Source organism: Stomoxys calcitrans, chromosome 1, assembly GCF_963082655.1.
Source record: "Stomoxys calcitrans chromosome 1, idStoCalc2.1, whole genome shotgun sequence".
NCBI classification, from domain to species: Eukaryota; Metazoa; Arthropoda; class Insecta; order Diptera; family Muscidae; genus Stomoxys; species Stomoxys calcitrans.
Window position 1 is genome coordinate 170,942,997 of NC_081552.1, and position 18,050 is coordinate 170,961,046.

General features: G+C 39.5%; 1 protein-coding gene across 1 annotated transcript in view; it reads right to left on the bottom strand.

Moving 5' to 3' along the window:
- Positions 1 to 3,053: 3,053 nt before the first annotated feature.
- Positions 3,054 to 18,050, bottom strand: part of LOC106090078 (putative carbonic anhydrase 3) — a 42,903-nt gene continuing 27,906 nt past the window's right edge. The window contains exons 3-4 of the mRNA XM_013256149.2: positions 3,812 to 4,036; positions 3,054 to 3,746 (exon numbers count right to left, since the gene is read on the bottom strand). Coding sequence (XP_013111603.2) covers positions 3,507 to 3,746; positions 3,812 to 4,036 — 465 coding nt within the window. The 3' untranslated portion in view covers positions 3,054 to 3,506. The remainder of the gene's footprint in view (positions 3,747 to 3,811; positions 4,037 to 18,050) is intronic.

Consider the following 18,050-nt stretch of genomic DNA (forward strand, 5'->3'; position numbering starts at 1 on the left):
TTTAAAAGGGCGTTTCGGACGAAATATATATGCGGGAGCTGTATCTAAATCTGAACCGATTTTGTTCAAAATCAATAGCTTTCGTTCTTGGACCAATAAAGTGACTTGTGGAAAATCTTACGATAATCGAACAACAAATGAGATCTGTACCTTGATCACAAGAATATCCAATGTAAAAAGAACGGGAAATACATTTTGAAGTCGAGAGGCGCGGATTAGGATTTTATTTTTTACACATGGTTTCTTTGGAGAAACTTCTTAAAATTGTATGTAGTTTAAGTTTTTGCTATACGATTTTTGGAAAAAAAATATACGCTGCCGTGTTTTTATACCCTCCATCATAGGTTGGGGGTATACTATTGATCTGAGATCCAACGAAGTATATATATTCTTGATTGCCTTGACTATTGTAAGTCGATTTAGCCATGTCCGTCCGTCTGTCGGAAGCACGCTAACTTTCGAAATTTTGCATGATACTTCCTATAAGTGTAGGTCGGTTGGGATTATAAATGGGCTATATCGGTCCATATTTTGAAATAGCTGCCATATAAACCGATCTTGGAGCTTGATCTTTTTAAGCCTCTAGATGGCGCAATTCTTATCCCATTTTGCTGAAACTGTTTTGCTATAACTTTCAACAACTGTGCTAAGTATGGTTCAAATCGATTCATAACCTGGGTATAGCTGTCACGTAAACCGAACTCGGTTCTTGACTTCTTTAGCCTCTAGAGAGCGCAATTTTTATCCGACTTGGCTGAAATTTTGTACAACAACCTATAACCTTCAACATATGTGCCAAATATGCTCTGAATCGGTTCATAACCTGATATAGCTCCCATATAAACCGATCTCCTGATTTTACTTCTTGAGCCTCTGTGAGGAGCAATTCTTATTCGATTTGGCTGAAATTTATCACAAAGACTTCTTCTTGGAGACCATACCAATATCCAATCCCGAGTATGGTACGAATGGGTCCATAATCTGATATAGCTTATCCATTATCTTCTGTTTGCATATTGGGAGATACCTGGCAAAGACCTTGACAAATGCGATCCATGGTGAAGGGTATATAAGATTTGGCCCGGCCGAACTTAGCACGCTTTTACTTGTTTAGTACTATATAGGGCAAAACGCGATTAATCGTTTCTTATTATCTGTTATCGATAACTTACCAGTACAACTTGCACAGCTATTTTATCCAGAACATCTGACTTGCACTATCGAGGACTAAAATAAACGCAAATGAATATTTCAATGTGTAGCAAACGGAATGAAGAAATTATTATATATGCTTATATATATTATAACGATGCATTAGTCTTTATTCTTAAATATTCATGATCCTGTCGCCACACATGTGTGTGTCTACTTTTAACAAGTAAGTATTTTGTGTACACAATTGCCATAGGCCCTCCTATTGCAATGACCTAAACTGTTTCGTTAATGGAACAGTCAGTCTGCTGGAATTGCAAACATTTTGCCGTAACCGCAAATTTAACTACTAAGTCAGCAGACAGTGTTTGCTCAGCGGACTTTTTTCTTTGAGTGTACCATATAATGGCTTAGAATCTTACATCTTTATGTAACTGTAAAGTATTTAATTTTTACCATCCACCAGTGGATGGGGGTATACTAATTTCGCCATTCTGTTTGTAACTACTCGAAATATTCGTCTGAGACCCCATAATGTATATATTGGGTTGCCCAAAAAGTAATTGCTGATTTTTCATATAGTCGGCGTTGAACAATTTGTTCACAGCTTGTGACTCTGTAATTGCATTCTTTCTTCTGTCAGTTATCAGCTGTTACTTTTAGCTTGCTTTAGAAAAAAAGTATATTTGATTAAAGTTCATTCTAAGTTTTATTAAAAATGCATTTACTTTCTTTTTGGGCAACCCAATTTATTCTTCATCTTCGTTACATTTTATGTAGATCTAGCCATGTCCGCCCGTCCGTCTGTCGAAAGCACGCTAACTTTCGAAGGAGTAAAGCTATCATTTTGCACAAATACTTCTTATTGCTGTAGGTCGGTTGGGATTGTAAATGGACCATATCGGTCCATGTTTTGATATAGCTGCTATATAAACCGATTTGGGGTCTTGGCTTCTTGAGCCTCTGGAGTGCGCAATTCTTATCCGATTGAAATAAAATTTTGCACGTCGTGTTTTGTTATGATATCCAACAACTGTGCCAATTATGGTTCAAATCGGTCCATAACCTGATATGGCTGCCATATAAACCCATCTCGGGTCTTGATTTCTTCAGCCTCTAGAGGGCGTAATTCTTATCCGATTTGAATGACATTTTGCACGAAGTATTCTGTTATGGTATTCAACAACTGTGCTAAGTATGGTTCAAATCGGTCTATGTTTTGATATAGCTGCCATATAAACCGATCATGGGTCTTGACTAGTTGAGCCTCTAGAGGGCGCAATTCTCGTCCGATTTGACTGAAATTTTGCACGTAGTGTTTTGGTATCACTTCCAACAACTGTTAAATTTAGAATGGTTCAAATCGGTTCATAATCTGGTATAGCTGTCATATAAACCGATCTGGGATCTTGAATTCTTGAGCCAATAGAGCGCGCAATTGTCATCCGATTTGGCAGAAATTTTTTACAACGGCTTCTCTCATGACCTTCAACATACGTGTCTAATATGGTTCGAATCGATCAATAGCTTTATACAGCTCCCATATAAACCCGATTTTGCTTCTTGAGCCCCTACAAGGCGCAATTCTCATCCGAATGAACTGAAATATTACACAATGACTTCTGCAATGTTCAGCATTCATTTATGGTGCGAATCGGACTTTAACTTGATATAACTCCAATAGCATAACAGTTCTTATTCAATATTCTCTGTTTGCCCAAAAAGAGATACCGCGCATAGAATTCGACAAATGCGATCCATGGTGGAGGGTATGTAAGATTCGGCCCGGCCGAACTTAGCACGCTCTTGCTTGTTTAATGTTAATTTAGGAGTATATATCGTTTTTTTGGCCGAGGAGGTTTATGTATTACTATTAAGCAATAAATAAAAAAAACTAATGATTCATAGACATAATTCCATTTCATGAGCATGTTCTTTATTTCAATTCGATTTGAACTTTGTAATGAGAATGGATTTTCTATATTCTAGTTATTGCATAATTATTTATATGCGAGTATATGTGCGGCACTTAAAAGTAACTCTTAATATAAAACGCTACCGATAACTAACTACTACATAATATAAGTGTTATAGTATGGGTGTGTTATATGTACATATTGATGTAAGCAAACATAAGCAAAAGAATAAATTCCCATAGATATTCTTACATGTCAGAATATCATCGTTATGAATCTTGACTAAACATCCCAAATCTAATTCGACTTCCTAATTGTACTTTTGATTAATTTCTATGCTTGAAATAGGTTTGGTCACTTTAAACATGAATATAGCCACGATGTTCACTATATATACACGTTAACCAACAGCTCATTCCTTGTGTGGTCTAATAGTGGCTAAACTAAATAAAAACTCAAGATTAAAAGTGTTGCCGCCAAAGCCAAAGGGGCTGAAGTGTGATGTGCTCCATCATGCCAAACATCAATGATCGGTATTGTTATAGCCGGGCCGGATTGTGGTAAACGTGATTCACTATGGGCCCGATAGACTTTGCGATTGTTCAGTGGTTGCACAGGACGAAAATTATGGCTCAAAGGCGAGCCATCGAACGTCTTTAGGGCCCGAAAACGATCCAACTGCAAAAAAACAAGACACATGAGGCTAAACATCATTTAATGTTTTATTGTCAAAAAGTTCTAACCAAAGATGAGGACACGGAGATAGGGTTGCTAAAATCCATCCATATCACATCTTCACTGCAGGGCGGTGTCGTCAGAGAGCCGATATAGGTATAATATTTGCGTATGTCTTCCGGCATTAAGCCAAATAAAGTAATTGGTTCCACTCTAGTTTTCGATTTGGGCTCAATTATATTGCTTAGGTGACTGGTAAAGGTATCATAATCTCGGTCGATATCTTCGCTGATCTAAAATAGAGTTGAAAAGAAGGAGTTTAAAGCAAATAAAAAGAGGTTTATTAAAAGCATAACGTAAGCAATGAACAGAGAAATATTTAAGAAACAACAAGTAAAGGGTGCTAAGTTCGACAGGCATGAGTCTTATATACCCACCACCGTGGATCGCATTTTCAAGCTCTTTGCCCGGTATATCTTTACTCCTTCGAAAGTTAGCCTGCTTTCGACAGAAAGCAGACAGACACATGGACGGACGGAGAAGTTAAGATTGACTTAAAACATCATGTTGATCAAGAATTAGAGTTGGCAAACTATCGATAATGGCAACATTCGATATTTCTAATAATAAACATCGTTAGTATCGATACTATCGTTAATTTCCCAGCATCTATATTTCGAACGAAAATGAGAATTAAAAATCGGGAGATCGAAGCAATGTCAATGCCCAGACCTAAAAAAACAAAATTTGCTAAACTTACTCAGTCGGAAGTAGAGCTGGCAAAATATCGATGACACTATCGATATTTAATTTTTTAACTGAATGTCAATTGACATTTTTCCGATGGATGCTATCGCAAAAGTTATTTTTTTGCAAAACTAAACAAAAAAAGGCAATCCGACACTGAATGTATTCTTTAGGTTACGTTGCGCCTATAGAGGGCGCAATTTTCATCCGATTAGGCTAACATTTTGTACAATGATTTCTCTCATGATTTCCAACTGACTTTATTAACCTTGGTTTTATTTGGTCTGTGCATTAATATAGCTTCTATATAAATCGATCTCCGGATTTTTACTTCTCATTTTTGTTTGAAATATAGGTGAAGGGAAATTAACGATAGTATCGATACTGTCGATATTTATTATTAAAACTATCGATAATATCGAATGTTGCGATAATCGATAGTTTGCCTGCTCTGGTCGGAAGTCATCAGGATGAAAATTGCGCCCTGTAGAGGCGCAATGCATCTTATAGGATACATTCACTATCGGATCGCTTAATTTTGTTCAATTTTGCAAAATATTAAACTTTGACGATAGCATCGATAGGAAAAATATCAATCGATATTCAGACAAAAATTAAAATATCGATAGTGCCATCGATATTTTGCCAGCTCTATCAATAATACTTTATGCGGTCTTAGACAAATACTTTGATGTGTTACAACGATATGATGAAATTAATTTACCCCATCCTATGGTTACGCGTGCTGTGTGGCATGTGACACCGTCTTGTTGAATCCACATGTCATGCAAGGCAAGCTCTTGTATTTTGGGAAAGGAAAGTTGGATATCATATCGCGGAAGCGCTCACCATTCACAGTTACGTTACGATTCACATCATCTTCGAAGTAGTACGGTCCAATGATACCACCAGCCCATAAACCGCACCAAACTGTGACTTTTTCTGGATGCATTGGTAGCTCTTGCAATGCTTCTGCCTGATCTTCACTCCAAAATCGACAATTCTGCTTATTTACGTACCCACTGAGCCAAAAATGAGACTCGTCGCTGAAGAAGCTCGCGATGAACTTTCTTAACAGAGAACGCATTTTGATAATAAAAATAATTTGCAAGCGTTGTTCGTTTGTAAGACGATTCATGGTTTAATTGTAGACCAAACTGGAAATGTTTGACAGTGAAACAAAACACAAAACGTGCGTGAGGTGTTTAAACCAGTGTTGCTAAAAAAATAATAGCTAACAAATCAACCTTTATAATAATAACATATGGTTTGTGTCAGTAAAAGATTAGGTTAGGTTTTAGAGGTAATCACACTCACTTAGACGGTTATGTTCATTGTGATACAACAGGAACAGGAGAGGGAAGATGCCTTCCAGTTCCTACCGTTGAACCATCCAGTTCGCTTTAAAAAGCCCAACAATTTGCGAATGCTAACATCTGCTAATTCAGATAACTGCTTCAAGAAATGGGTATCTACAGTGGAACCCTTTCTAGCTGCGAGTGCGAGAGACACACAGCAGATGTTCTATAATGTCCTCTTTCTCGAAATCTTCACAGATTCTGCAGAAGTCGTTACTTGAAACCTTCAGTCTATCAGCATGTTTTCCGATCAGACAGTGGCTTGTCCTGACAGACACAATGATTGAAACGTCAGTATCCGCACTTTGTGACCATCTGGCATTCGTTGCCCTTCGAGCTTGATCCTGAAGACCTAGCTTATATGTCACTAGAGGCATATCCACAGTTCCAAGTTCCCCTGGAACATGGAAGGTAGTTCCAAGTCTTGCATGCTCGTCTGCTCCACAATTTTCTGGGATATCTCCTTGGTACGGTACCCTAAACAAGTGGATTTTGAACAGTTCAGCCATCTCGTTGGGAGATCGGCGACAGTCGAGGGCGAGTTTTGAATTCATAAATATGTTTCCCGGAGATCTAATGGCTGTTTGGTTGTCCTAGTTCTTCAGAGTCGGCTGGACATCTAGTCAGGAACAATCCATATGGTAGTCTACGTACCTTCTATTACCAGGGATATTGTAGTTCCAATTGGCTCTATCAGGAATAGTTGTATAGTACCTTTTTTCAAATAGCGGCTCAGTCAAAGTGCAATCCAAACTGCCTAGAAAATCGCCACATAACCAAATAAAAAGATCTCTTAACCTCACAGCACTGGTTGCAGTAATTTGTCTAGCCACGAAGTCCGGCGGCTCAAAGTGTAGCATTAAATTGAGTGCATCAGATGGTGTCGTCCTCAGTGCAGCTGTGACACACAAACAAGCCATCCTTTGGGTCCGTTCCCCAGATACTTTGTCCCAAATTTGAACACCGGATTTGTAATGTATTCATTAAGACCTTTCTTTTGGTACCCATTTTTTGTCGTAGGACATACACACATATTTATTTTCGATGTGGTTTTGGTATCAGATTCGCACTACCAAATACCTTTCATTTGATACCTGTATTACCCAATCGGTAAATATATTCGGTTTTTGGGGATGAGGCGGCCCCCAGCCAATCGGTAAATACGGTGCTCAGCGTCCTAGGATCGTACTCTTCCTTAAATACCTTTAATTTGACACCCATATTGACCCAATCGTATTACATATAATTTTTTTGGGTTGGCCGCTTCCATACGATATTCGACCCCAAGTTCATATACCAGTTTCGTGTTTCCGGATTATCATAAGTGTGCACACAAAATTACGCTTACATCATTTTACCTATCTCCGAGAACTGGTGTTTTTAAAAATTTGGGTAATGGGGAGGGTCCACACCCCTTCGGATTTCAAAAAAAATTAAATATCCCATTTTTACCGGGGAACATTCTCTACCTCATTTACTTAAATCGACTATGACAGAATATTTGTTCCATTAGCCGAACATACAATAGCTTTCCAAGCACCTCGATCTTCTGCTCTCCTTCTAAAATCTCTGACACCAAGTTTCGAGAAGTCCCCCACTACTTGGTCTTTCCATCGGGTTCTTGGTCGTCCCGGTTTGCGTGTAACACCGTGATCACCTTTAAAAGACTCCTTTGCTGGGGCTTTTTCATTAATACTGACAACATGACCTAGCCAACGCAACCGATGTATTTTCATGTTTTTAAGTATGCTAACGTCGTCATACAGCTCATACAGTTCGTGGTTCATACGACGATTTTATTCTCCATTAACGCAAACTGGTCCATATATTTTACGAAGGATTTTCTCTCAAACACACTAAGTACTACCTCATCTGCTTTCGCAATTACTCATTCGCTCCGGAGCCATATAGCAGCACAGGTAGCATCAGTGTCTTGTATAGTGTAATTTTCGTAGATCGAGAGGTGGCTTTGCTCCTCATCTGCATGCTCAGTCCAAAATAGCATCTGTTAGCCAATAATATTCTTCGTTTAATATCAAAACTGGTGTCGTTTGTTTCGGTTACGGCGGTTCCGAGGTAGATAAAGTTGCTGACGTTCTCAAAGTTGTAGTTCCCAACTTTCTCCATTACCTATATCTGATCGGCTTAACAAGGCTTTGTGGGAGTTGATATTATCCACCTTGTTTTATCTCTATTTACTGCCAAACATACTCTCGTTGATTCTCTTTCGATACTGTAAAATATATTGTCATATCACCCTGTTGTGTTTCACAATCCTCTTACCATCATCGAGTTTTTAGTGCATACTTACGAATTCCATATGTACTTATGCCTTTGTGTAACTAATTTTGTATATCTACATTTACTTCTGTACTTACCTTTGAAAAGTAAAGTTCACCTTTCTATCTCATGTACTAGACTTGACTTTCATTTAATACTTCGACTGACAACATAGGTTATGGGTCCAGTCATAGCCCACGTGCACAAGTATTTTTGAGTTAACGTCTAAGTCGGTTGAGTAGTTTTGTCCAACGTTGATATTTGGCCATATTTGAAAGATGGCAAGTTCGGCACAAATCAAAAAATTATGTGGAGACAACTATGCCAATTGGTCGGTTCATATGAGGAGCTTGTTAATAACTATGGACTATTGGGGTGTTATCGAGAACACATCTCCAGCAACGGCATCTGCAGAAGACAAGACAGCTTGGAAGGTGATTGATGCCAAGGCGTTAGCAACGATAATGTTGGGGATAAAACCATCCGAACTCATACACGTGAAGAAGTGTAAGACTGCTAAAGAAGCATGGCAACAATTGAGTGCTATTTATATTGCTAAAAGTCCAGCCAGAAAGGTAAATTTGTTCAAGCATCTAGTTCGCTTTAAAATCCAAGATTCATCTGGATACCAACAACAATTGAATGAGTTCAGTGCTTTGGTTGAACCACTGAAGGAGATTGATGTGTCTGTCCCTGACGACTTCAGAAGCATTTCGTTGTTGTGCAGTCTCCCAGATGATTTGGCGGAACACCAAAGAAGAGGTGAAAAAGTTGTTGTGGGTGATGAACACGTGTTTGTGGTGAATTCAAAAAGAAGAAGTAGGTATAAAGGCAATCAAACAAAAGAGAGTGGGGACCAGCAACGTTTCAAGAACGTAAGTTGTTATGCGTGCGGGAAGAATGGCCACACCAAGGCAAATTGTAATAGCAACAATTCTAAAGCTGCTGTAATGAGTGCGAAGGTGATGTGTGACTCTGGCTTAAGTCCCAATAAGTGGATTGTTGATAGTGGAGCTTCATCACATATGAGCTGTGTTAAGAGTATTTTCTCTTCATTAAGAGAACACAAGCAGAATGTGCAGTTGGCGTCTGGTGATTTTGTTTTAGCAGAAGGTATAGGTAATGTAGAATTAAAATCGGAGTACACCGACATTATTCTATACAACATTCTCTTCTGCTTATGTTGGCAGTCGAAGTATTAAATGAAAGTCAAGTCTAGTAAATGAGATAAAAAGGAGAACTTTACTTTTCAAAGGTAAGTACAGAAGTAAATGTAGGTATACAATACAAAATTTGTTACACAAAGGCATAAGTACATATGGAATTCGTAGGTATGTACTAAAAACTCGAAGATGGTAAGAGGATTGTGAAACACAACAGGGTGATATGATCATATATTCCAAATTGCCCTAAAAGATTTTTAATGCAGCTAGAACATCCTCATCAGCTGCCAGTACCACCTCCACAGATTCGTATATGGATTTATTATTTATGTGTACCATGCCATACTCCAAATCTGAAGACCTAAAGAAAAATATTCTGGCGGTAAAAAACAAAAATGTATTCGGAGAAGATACGGATGAGGGTGAGGGTTTCGAAGAGCTTGATGAGAAAAAAACTAAAAATAATTGTCGTGTGCAGCTTATAAATATGCCAAAAGAATCCAAAGATTTCGATAGACTTTTACCACATTTGGAGTTTGATAATAACAATGTTCCTAACAAGAAAAATTCTCTGTCCCTAGAGCAACAGGTTGTTAAAGAGGCTGCAAAAGAAGAAAAATTTAGAATATCTTTTGGCCATGAGCACTCAAGCAATGATACTTAAACTAGCAATAAATCATCAACATTAAGCCGGCATGAACGCCATGCCACCCGGGATAGGAAAAAGGAAAAACGAAAGATTCATAATGATGATTGGTGATGAGAAAAGAAAAACTAAAAGAAGAAATGAAAATGCCAAGTTAGATGATAAAGATAAGGAAAGCCATAAAACTCGCAACAATGAAGACCAAAAAAAGGTTCTCGAAGAAATAAACGGAAAACGTTATGAAGATAGACAGTGTTCAAGAAGCTCAAAAATCAAACAATGGTGATTATAAAGCTATTCAACAGGATGAAGATAGTAAAACGAAGTCTTCCTCATTGTCCAAAGAGTAGAAAAGAGACAAAAATGCTAAGAAAGGACGGTCCAGAAAAAACACCAAGTCCTCCGCCACATCAGGCTTAGACAACAACTTTGGCAAAACAGATAAGGACGCTTCCAGCAAATCGGATGAAGCAAACATTCGATAGCATAGAGAGAATAGAACAAGAATATAACAAGAAATCAAATTCTGAAAAAAAACAGATAAGGAAGCTTCAATCAAAACGAATGAAACAAGGAGTCTGAAAGAGCAAAAGGAAACTAGCAACACAAATAAATCTAATGGCGAGGATAATAAAGAAGCGCCTATCAAACGCAGTAGAACTAGCAGTAGAGGAAAAAAAAATGTAGACGAGCAGAAGAAACCAACATCTAACACAAATGAAAAGATCAAAATGAGGAAGTTTTGACTGTCAAACAAGCCGATAAAAGAAAGCAAAAAGAAAAGGAGAAAACGGCTGTAAAGCCTGCAAGACCAAACACCAGACTACTATCGTCAAATAAAGATGACGAAGAAACACAGAAAGTATTAGAGAGACCTAGCGACGCCAAACCAGATTGCAATCAGGGGAAAAGTCTTCAAACACCAGTGAAGAAACTACAATAACCAAAACAGCTCAAGTGGCTAAACGTAGCACTAGGCTAAAGTCGCAGGCCAGTACTAACTCCAGAGAAATATCAGATAACTTGGATTCCATATTAACACAGCCATTCATGCGCGCCACACGTACACGATCTTGTTCGAGTCAAAAAGATACCGACAATGAGGAAAACCTCATATTTCATCACATTCGAGCTCCAGTGCAAATATAAATGAAAGTAATTCTATGCCTGATACCAATACGGCTGTAAAAATGGAGGCTACTGTAAACAAACCCGGAAGGAAACGCAAAACAGATATTCCAGAGTTCGAACAGGTTGCTGAACAAAAACGATCAAAGCGTACAATATCCCAAGATTCCTGCAACTCATTAAAAAGATCATCATCATCACGGCCTTTAATATCAATAACTATGGTAGAATTAAACGCTAACTGCAAAGGTCAATGGGCTGTCGTAATGGACAACTCATTCCGTACATTTAAGTTTTTATTGGCCATGGCTCGTGGCATACCAATTGTTTAATCCCAGTGGTTGAGTGATATAAATAAGACCAAACCCGGAAAGCCCCTCCCGCCGATAATCAAATATATGTTAAATGACCCAGTGTTTGAGAAAAAGCATTAAATTCAGCTTGGAGACATTTTATTTTGCCAAAGAAGGCAAAATAAAAAAGGCATATTTGATAGTGACGAATTTGTAATGACACCAAACATAAAACCAAGCCCAGCTGAGATTAAAACTGTCATTGAAGTTTCTGGAGGAGTTGTTCATACAAAGGCACCCCCGCCCCCTAAGGAGAATCAAAAGCTATATTTAGTTTCTTCACCAGATGATCGCAAAGACTGGACTTTCATTTAATACTTCGACTGCCAACTTAGGTTATGGGCCCAATCATTGCCCACGTGCATAAGAATTTTTGAGTTAATGTCTATGTCAGCTGTGAAGTTTTGTAAATTTTTTGGTATTGTCCAACGTTGATATGTGGCCATATTTGAAAAATGGCAAGTTCGGCACAAATCGAAAAATTAAGTGGAGACAACTATGCCAGTCGGTCGGTCCATATGAGGAGCTTGTTAATTACTATGGACCATTGGGTTGTTATCGAGAACACATGTCCAGCAACAGCGTCTGCAGAAGACAATGTAGCTTGGAAGGTGATTGATGCCAAGGCGTTAGCAACGATAATGTTGGGAATAAAACCATCCGAACTCATACACGTGAAGAAGTGTAAGACTGCTAAAGAAGCATGGCAAAAATTGAGTGTTATTTATAAAGCTAAAAGTCCAGCCAGAGAGGTAAATTTGTTTAAGCGCCTAGTGGGCTTTAAAATCCAAGATTCTGCACTGCTGTGGAATTCCTTAAAAGCCTGAAATGCTTCCGAAGTACACGGCGGCGAAACGAGAATAGTCGTCCATAAACGTTATAAAGTACCGGGCTCCACCTTCACTTGTTACTCGCATCGGACTACAGATGTCCGTATGTACCAACTCCAACGGCCTTGTTGTGAAACACTCACCATACTTCGGAATAGGTTAAACAGTCACCATTGACTTAGCACACGTCACACATGTACCCATAACCTATGTTGGCAGTCGAAAATATTAAATGAAAGTCAAGTCTAGAACATGATATAAAAAGGAGATCTTTACTATTCAAAAGAGATCTTTACTATTAAAGTCCAAGATTCATCTAGATACCAACAACAACTAAATGAGTTCAGTGCTTTGGTTGAATCACTGAAGGAGATTGATGTGTCTGCCACTGACGACTTCATAAACAATTGTTGTTGTGCAGACTTCCAGATGATTATGAGAGTTGCATTGTAGCAATGGAAAGTAGAGATCAAATGCTCTTGTTTGATTTGATCAATTGAAGGTCAAGATATTGGAGGAACACCAAAGAAGGGGTGAAAAAGTTGATGTGGGTGATGAACACGTGTTTGCGGCGAATTCAAAACGTAGAAGCAGGTATAAAGGCAATCAAACAAAAGAGAGTGGGGACCAGCAACGTTTCAAGAACGTACGTTGTTATGCGTGCGGGAAGAAGGGCCACACCAAGGCGAATTGTAATAGCAACAATTCTAAAGCTGCTGTAATGAGTACGAGGGTGATGAGTGACTCTGGCTTAAGTCCCAATAAGTGGATTGTTGATAGTGGAGCTTCATTACATATGAGCTGTGTTAAGAGTATTTTCTCTTCATTAAGAGAACACAAGCAGAATGTGCAGTTGGCGTCTGGTGATTTTGTTTTAGCAGAAGGTATAGGTAATGTAGAATTAAAATCGGAGTACACCGACATTATTCTATACAACGTTCTCTTCGTGCGGAAAATAAATGCAAATTTTTGGCTGTATATAAAATAATTGAGCATGGACATAGCGTGCAATTTACGAATGAGAAAGCGTATTCAAAAACAAAAGATGACCAACATTATAATGACATGTTGAAGCTGCAGAAAAATGAAATGGTGCGAGGCTTATCAATCAATCCAAAGACGAATATTTCTTCTGGGACGTGTGCTATGTCAAAGGTGACTGTCCAACCTATTCCGAAGTATGGTGAGTGTTTCACAACAAGGCCGTTGGAGTTGGTACAGATGTCCGTATCTGTGGTCCTATGCGAGTAACAAGTGAAGGTGGAGCCCGGTACTTCATAACGTTTATGGACGACTATTCTCGTTTCGCCACCGTGTACTTCCTAAAGCAGAAGTCGCAAACATTTCAGGCTACTAAGGAATTCCATAGCAGTGCAGAAAGGCAAACTGAATTGAAGCTGAAATTCCTCAGAAGTGACAACGGGTGTAAGTATTTGTCTAATGCGTTCCAAATGTATTTATCGTCCGTAGGTATACAACACCAAACCACTGTGTGCTACACCCCGCAACAGAACGAAGTAGCAGAAAGAGCGGATAAGTGGAAAAGCGCAATGAAAGTGGAGTTTAATTCTCTCTTGAAAACCGTTACCTGGGAACTTGTGGAGAAACCAGAAGGCAAGAACGTCGTGGGATGCAAGTGGATGTTTGTAACCAAAAGAGACCCATCCAGACAACAAGAAAAATGCTAAGCTCGCCTTGTAGCCCTGGGGTTCTACGAAAATTCTATGTTGGTTATGCTGAGACGTACTCTCCTGTGGTGAGATTCACAGCTGTTAGAATGTTGCTTGCTATAGCTGCACAGAGAAAGCTTTTGGTCAACAATATTAACATTGTTTCTGCTTTTCTCAACGGAGATCTTCAAGAAGAGGTATTTATGCGTCAACCACCAATGTTTATTAATGAAGAATTCCCTGATCGTATTTATAAGCTGAAAAATCAATTTACGGTCCTAAACAGCCCGGGAGAGATTGGTATCGTAAAATTAATTACATTCTCATCGACCTCAATGTTGTTCGTACTAAAACTGACAATTTCTCGTATGTCATGTATAAAGTAGTGGCTATTTATATTGACGACATACTACTGTCATGTTCTAAAGAGAGCACTCTGAATGAAGTGGTGTCAAATTTGAATAAATTTGTGGATGCTATTGACAGAGGTCCAGTGAAATACTATTTAGGGATGGAAATAGAGCGCGATGGTCTTCGAGGAGCAATCATCAGTCTGAATTTACCAACGATTTGCTTCGTGAATGGAAGATGGATGATTGCAAATCATACCGTATAACTAAATGCACCAAGGAGAATTGTGCAGGCTACGATGTCAAGAAATATCAGTCTTTGATTGGATCGCTGACATACCTGGCCGTAGCTTCACGCCCTGACATTTCCCATGTCGTTTCAAAGCTGCCACAATTCAACAGTTATCCAGAGAAGGAACACTTCGTTGCTGCCAAGAATGTCTTGAAATACCTCAATCATAAACCAAAAGGTACGTTGTGTTATAATTCTATTAATGGTTTGGTTTGCTATACATATGCCGACTGGGGTTCGAATACCGTGGACAAAAAGTCCTTTAGTGGCTTTGTTATATTTCTTGCTAAAGGTCCGAATGCTTGGGAATCGCAAAAGCAGAAGATCGTGGCTCTAAGTTCAATGGAGGCGGAATATATTTCCATGTGCCAAGGTACGAAAGAGGTCGTTTATATTCGCAGCCTGCTATCTGAAATTGGACTTGACGAATTCATCAAACATCCGACAACTATTAGATGCGATAGCCAGAGTGCTCAATTCATGGTTCAGAACCCTGTTGCCCACAAAAGGAGCAAACATATAGACATACGTTATCATTATATTCCTGAGCGATATGAAGCTAATGATATCTCAATCGAATATGTATCTTCTAATGAGAACGTAGCAGATTTATTTAGAAAATGTTTATCTAAAGAAAAACATATAACCTTTCGTAGATTGTTATTGGATTAGTTTGTGTTTAATGCGATAGTATTTGGATTGAGGTGGCGAATATAAAATATATTACCATATCACCCTGTTGTGTTTTACAATCTTCTTACTATCTTCGAGTTTTTAGTACATACGAATTCCGTATGAACTCATGCCTTTGTGTAATTAATTTTGTATATCTACTTTTACTTCTGTACTTACCTTTGAATAGTAAAGTTCTCCTTTTTATCTCATGTACTAGACTTGACTTTCATTTAATACTTCGACTGCCAATAGATACTTTCAATGGCTGCAATAGCTTCTTCCGATGACCGATCTATAATATCGATGTTGTCGGTATAGGCGAGTAGTAAATCTTATTCTTCTTAAAGAGATCACACGATAGACGGTTCGGAGAGCGTCATCCTGCAAAGTCGCATTAGTTTTGTAGGAATACAAAACTCACAAATGGCTTGAAATCCCTTTGAACGTATAGGGCGGTCGAAGGCGGCTTGTGGTCAACGAAAAGATGGTAGGTGTTTATTTTTCCTTCTCTGGTCTTTTCAAGGATTTGTCGCAGTGTAAATATGTGGTCCATGGTAGATCAACCAGGTCTAAAGTCACATTGATAGGGCTCAATTATTTCGTTGACTTTAGACTTTAATCTTGTCTGGTCCTGTCCCCTTTCTTGTGTACGAGACATAGCATGCTGAGGTTCCAATCATCGGGTATGCGTTCTTCTAGCCAGATCGCGAAGACAAGCTGATGCATACGTCTTATCAGCGTGTCACCTCCGGACTTAGACAGTTCGGCCGGCAACCCATCGGTTCTTGCTGCCTTATTGTTCTTCAGCCGGGTTACTGACACGTGGACCTCGTTTTCATTCTATACCATCATCAGGGATTGGTTATGCTGTATACTCATGGCCACCACCATCGGATGCCTGATTTCCATATTTTTTTCTGCAGGAGGATGTGCCTGTACCAAGGCCATCGGTTTGATGTTTAATTCCTTGGTAGAATTTACTGGCTTCATGCTGGCTCCTGAACATCTTGATTCGCTCACACTCACGTTTTTCCATTTCCTGTTTCTTCCTGTGGAAGAGACGTTTGTCCTCTCTCCTTTTCTCCCGATACCTCTCCTTCGCCTGGCGCGTTGCTACTGACTATAATGTTGCCCTGCATTGCGCATTTTTGGCTTCAGTTCACCTTTTTGGCATTCCTAGTCGTACCATGGGTTCCTTGGGGGAGGCTCTTGGTACCCAAGTACAGATGTTGCGGCTCTTTCCATGGATTGGACAATTGTTTGCCATTGCGCTGGCAAACTATCGGGACAGGGAGTGTTTTCTTCAGGCAATTGGGTCAGCCGGGTGGGTTATGCGGTTGTCACCTGTTGTGTTTGCAGCTTTCCGATATCCAGTTTCTGTGCAGTGTCAGATCGCGTGTTTCTCGCCATACTAAGAGGTGTGCGAACCTTTGCTGCAATAAGGTCATGATCCGAATCGATTTTCGCCCCTCGGATCGATCGCTGGTTTAATGCCTTGCATCTTTCACAATGTGATCAATTTGGTTTCTCGTGTTTTGATCAGGTGACAGCCACGTGGCCGTATAAATCCGTCAATGTTGGAATCTGGTGCTGCTAACCACCATGTTCTTTGCCGGACCGAAGTCTAAGCGTCAATTCATAGTCGGAAGTTTCTTCGCGTAGGCTAAATTTTCCGACTGTTGGGCCAGAAATGAAATTTTCCTTCCCTATTTTTGCATTAAAATCTCCCAGAACGATTTAAATATCATGGTAGGCGCACGTAGAAAATATCCTTGGTCCGTTCGTCCTTCTGCCGGGGCATGGAGGGAAATAAGGCTGGTGTTGAAGAATTTGACTTTTCATGTGTAGGTGGCGATCATCGTCAAGCTCCTGTGGGTGAGCAAGCTCTTTCCGGTCCAAAGGAGTGATCGCGGCCATTGGTTATTTAAAGGCACAAAAAACCCGCCTTGTCATATCGAGCATCTTAGGCGCTCAGTATTTGTGCAAGAGCCGGTGCCGTCCCGCCTCTCACTGAGACTTTCCGCTCGATACCGCTGACTGTTAGCGACTGTCGTTGCAGCTACTCCGTTTGGAGCACTCCACTATCTGCAACCTGTGTACGCGCCCGGTAACTCGCAGCTAAGGTTCTCCTGACAGCAATGAACACCACACAGACCGGACCTCAATGTTCCAGCCTGTGTGGTAGTGTGGATCACCTCTCGATGTTGTTGTGTAGCCCATCCCGAGCCATTGCAATTCATGTATGGCATCCGCCAATACATCCGCCAGTGCGTATACTGCACCCTCTCTATAAAAAGCGCGGACATTCCAGGAGCAGATATGCAAAACATGGTCCTTAAAACGTTTGCGGGGGTCGTCCCTTTTTTATCTTTTTCGTTTTCACGGGTGATGGGCTACTAACTCGACGCCCTAACCAACCTTTTTATCGTTTTACAAGCGAACTCGTGGCACATTTTAGCTCACGGATGTTAAAGGTAGCTACCCAGATGACTCCGCGGAGAGATTTGTGTCCACATATGAGATGAAGGAAAACCAAGATAAGCCTGGATTTTGGGAAGTCAAATCCAATTAGAAACGTTGCTTGGTTTCTACCATCCCCAAGTATTTGTATTTGTATTTTATTATGATAAAACCCATAATAATTAATTAAAATGATTATAAATCAAAGATTTGAACTGTCGTTCATTACTTATAATTTGAATACTATTGGGAAGATTATTCCAAAGACGTATAGCATTAACAAAGAACTGTTGTTCAGATACACGATATTGATTACGTATTTGTATTACTTGTTTACCTCTTGTAGAGTTGGCAA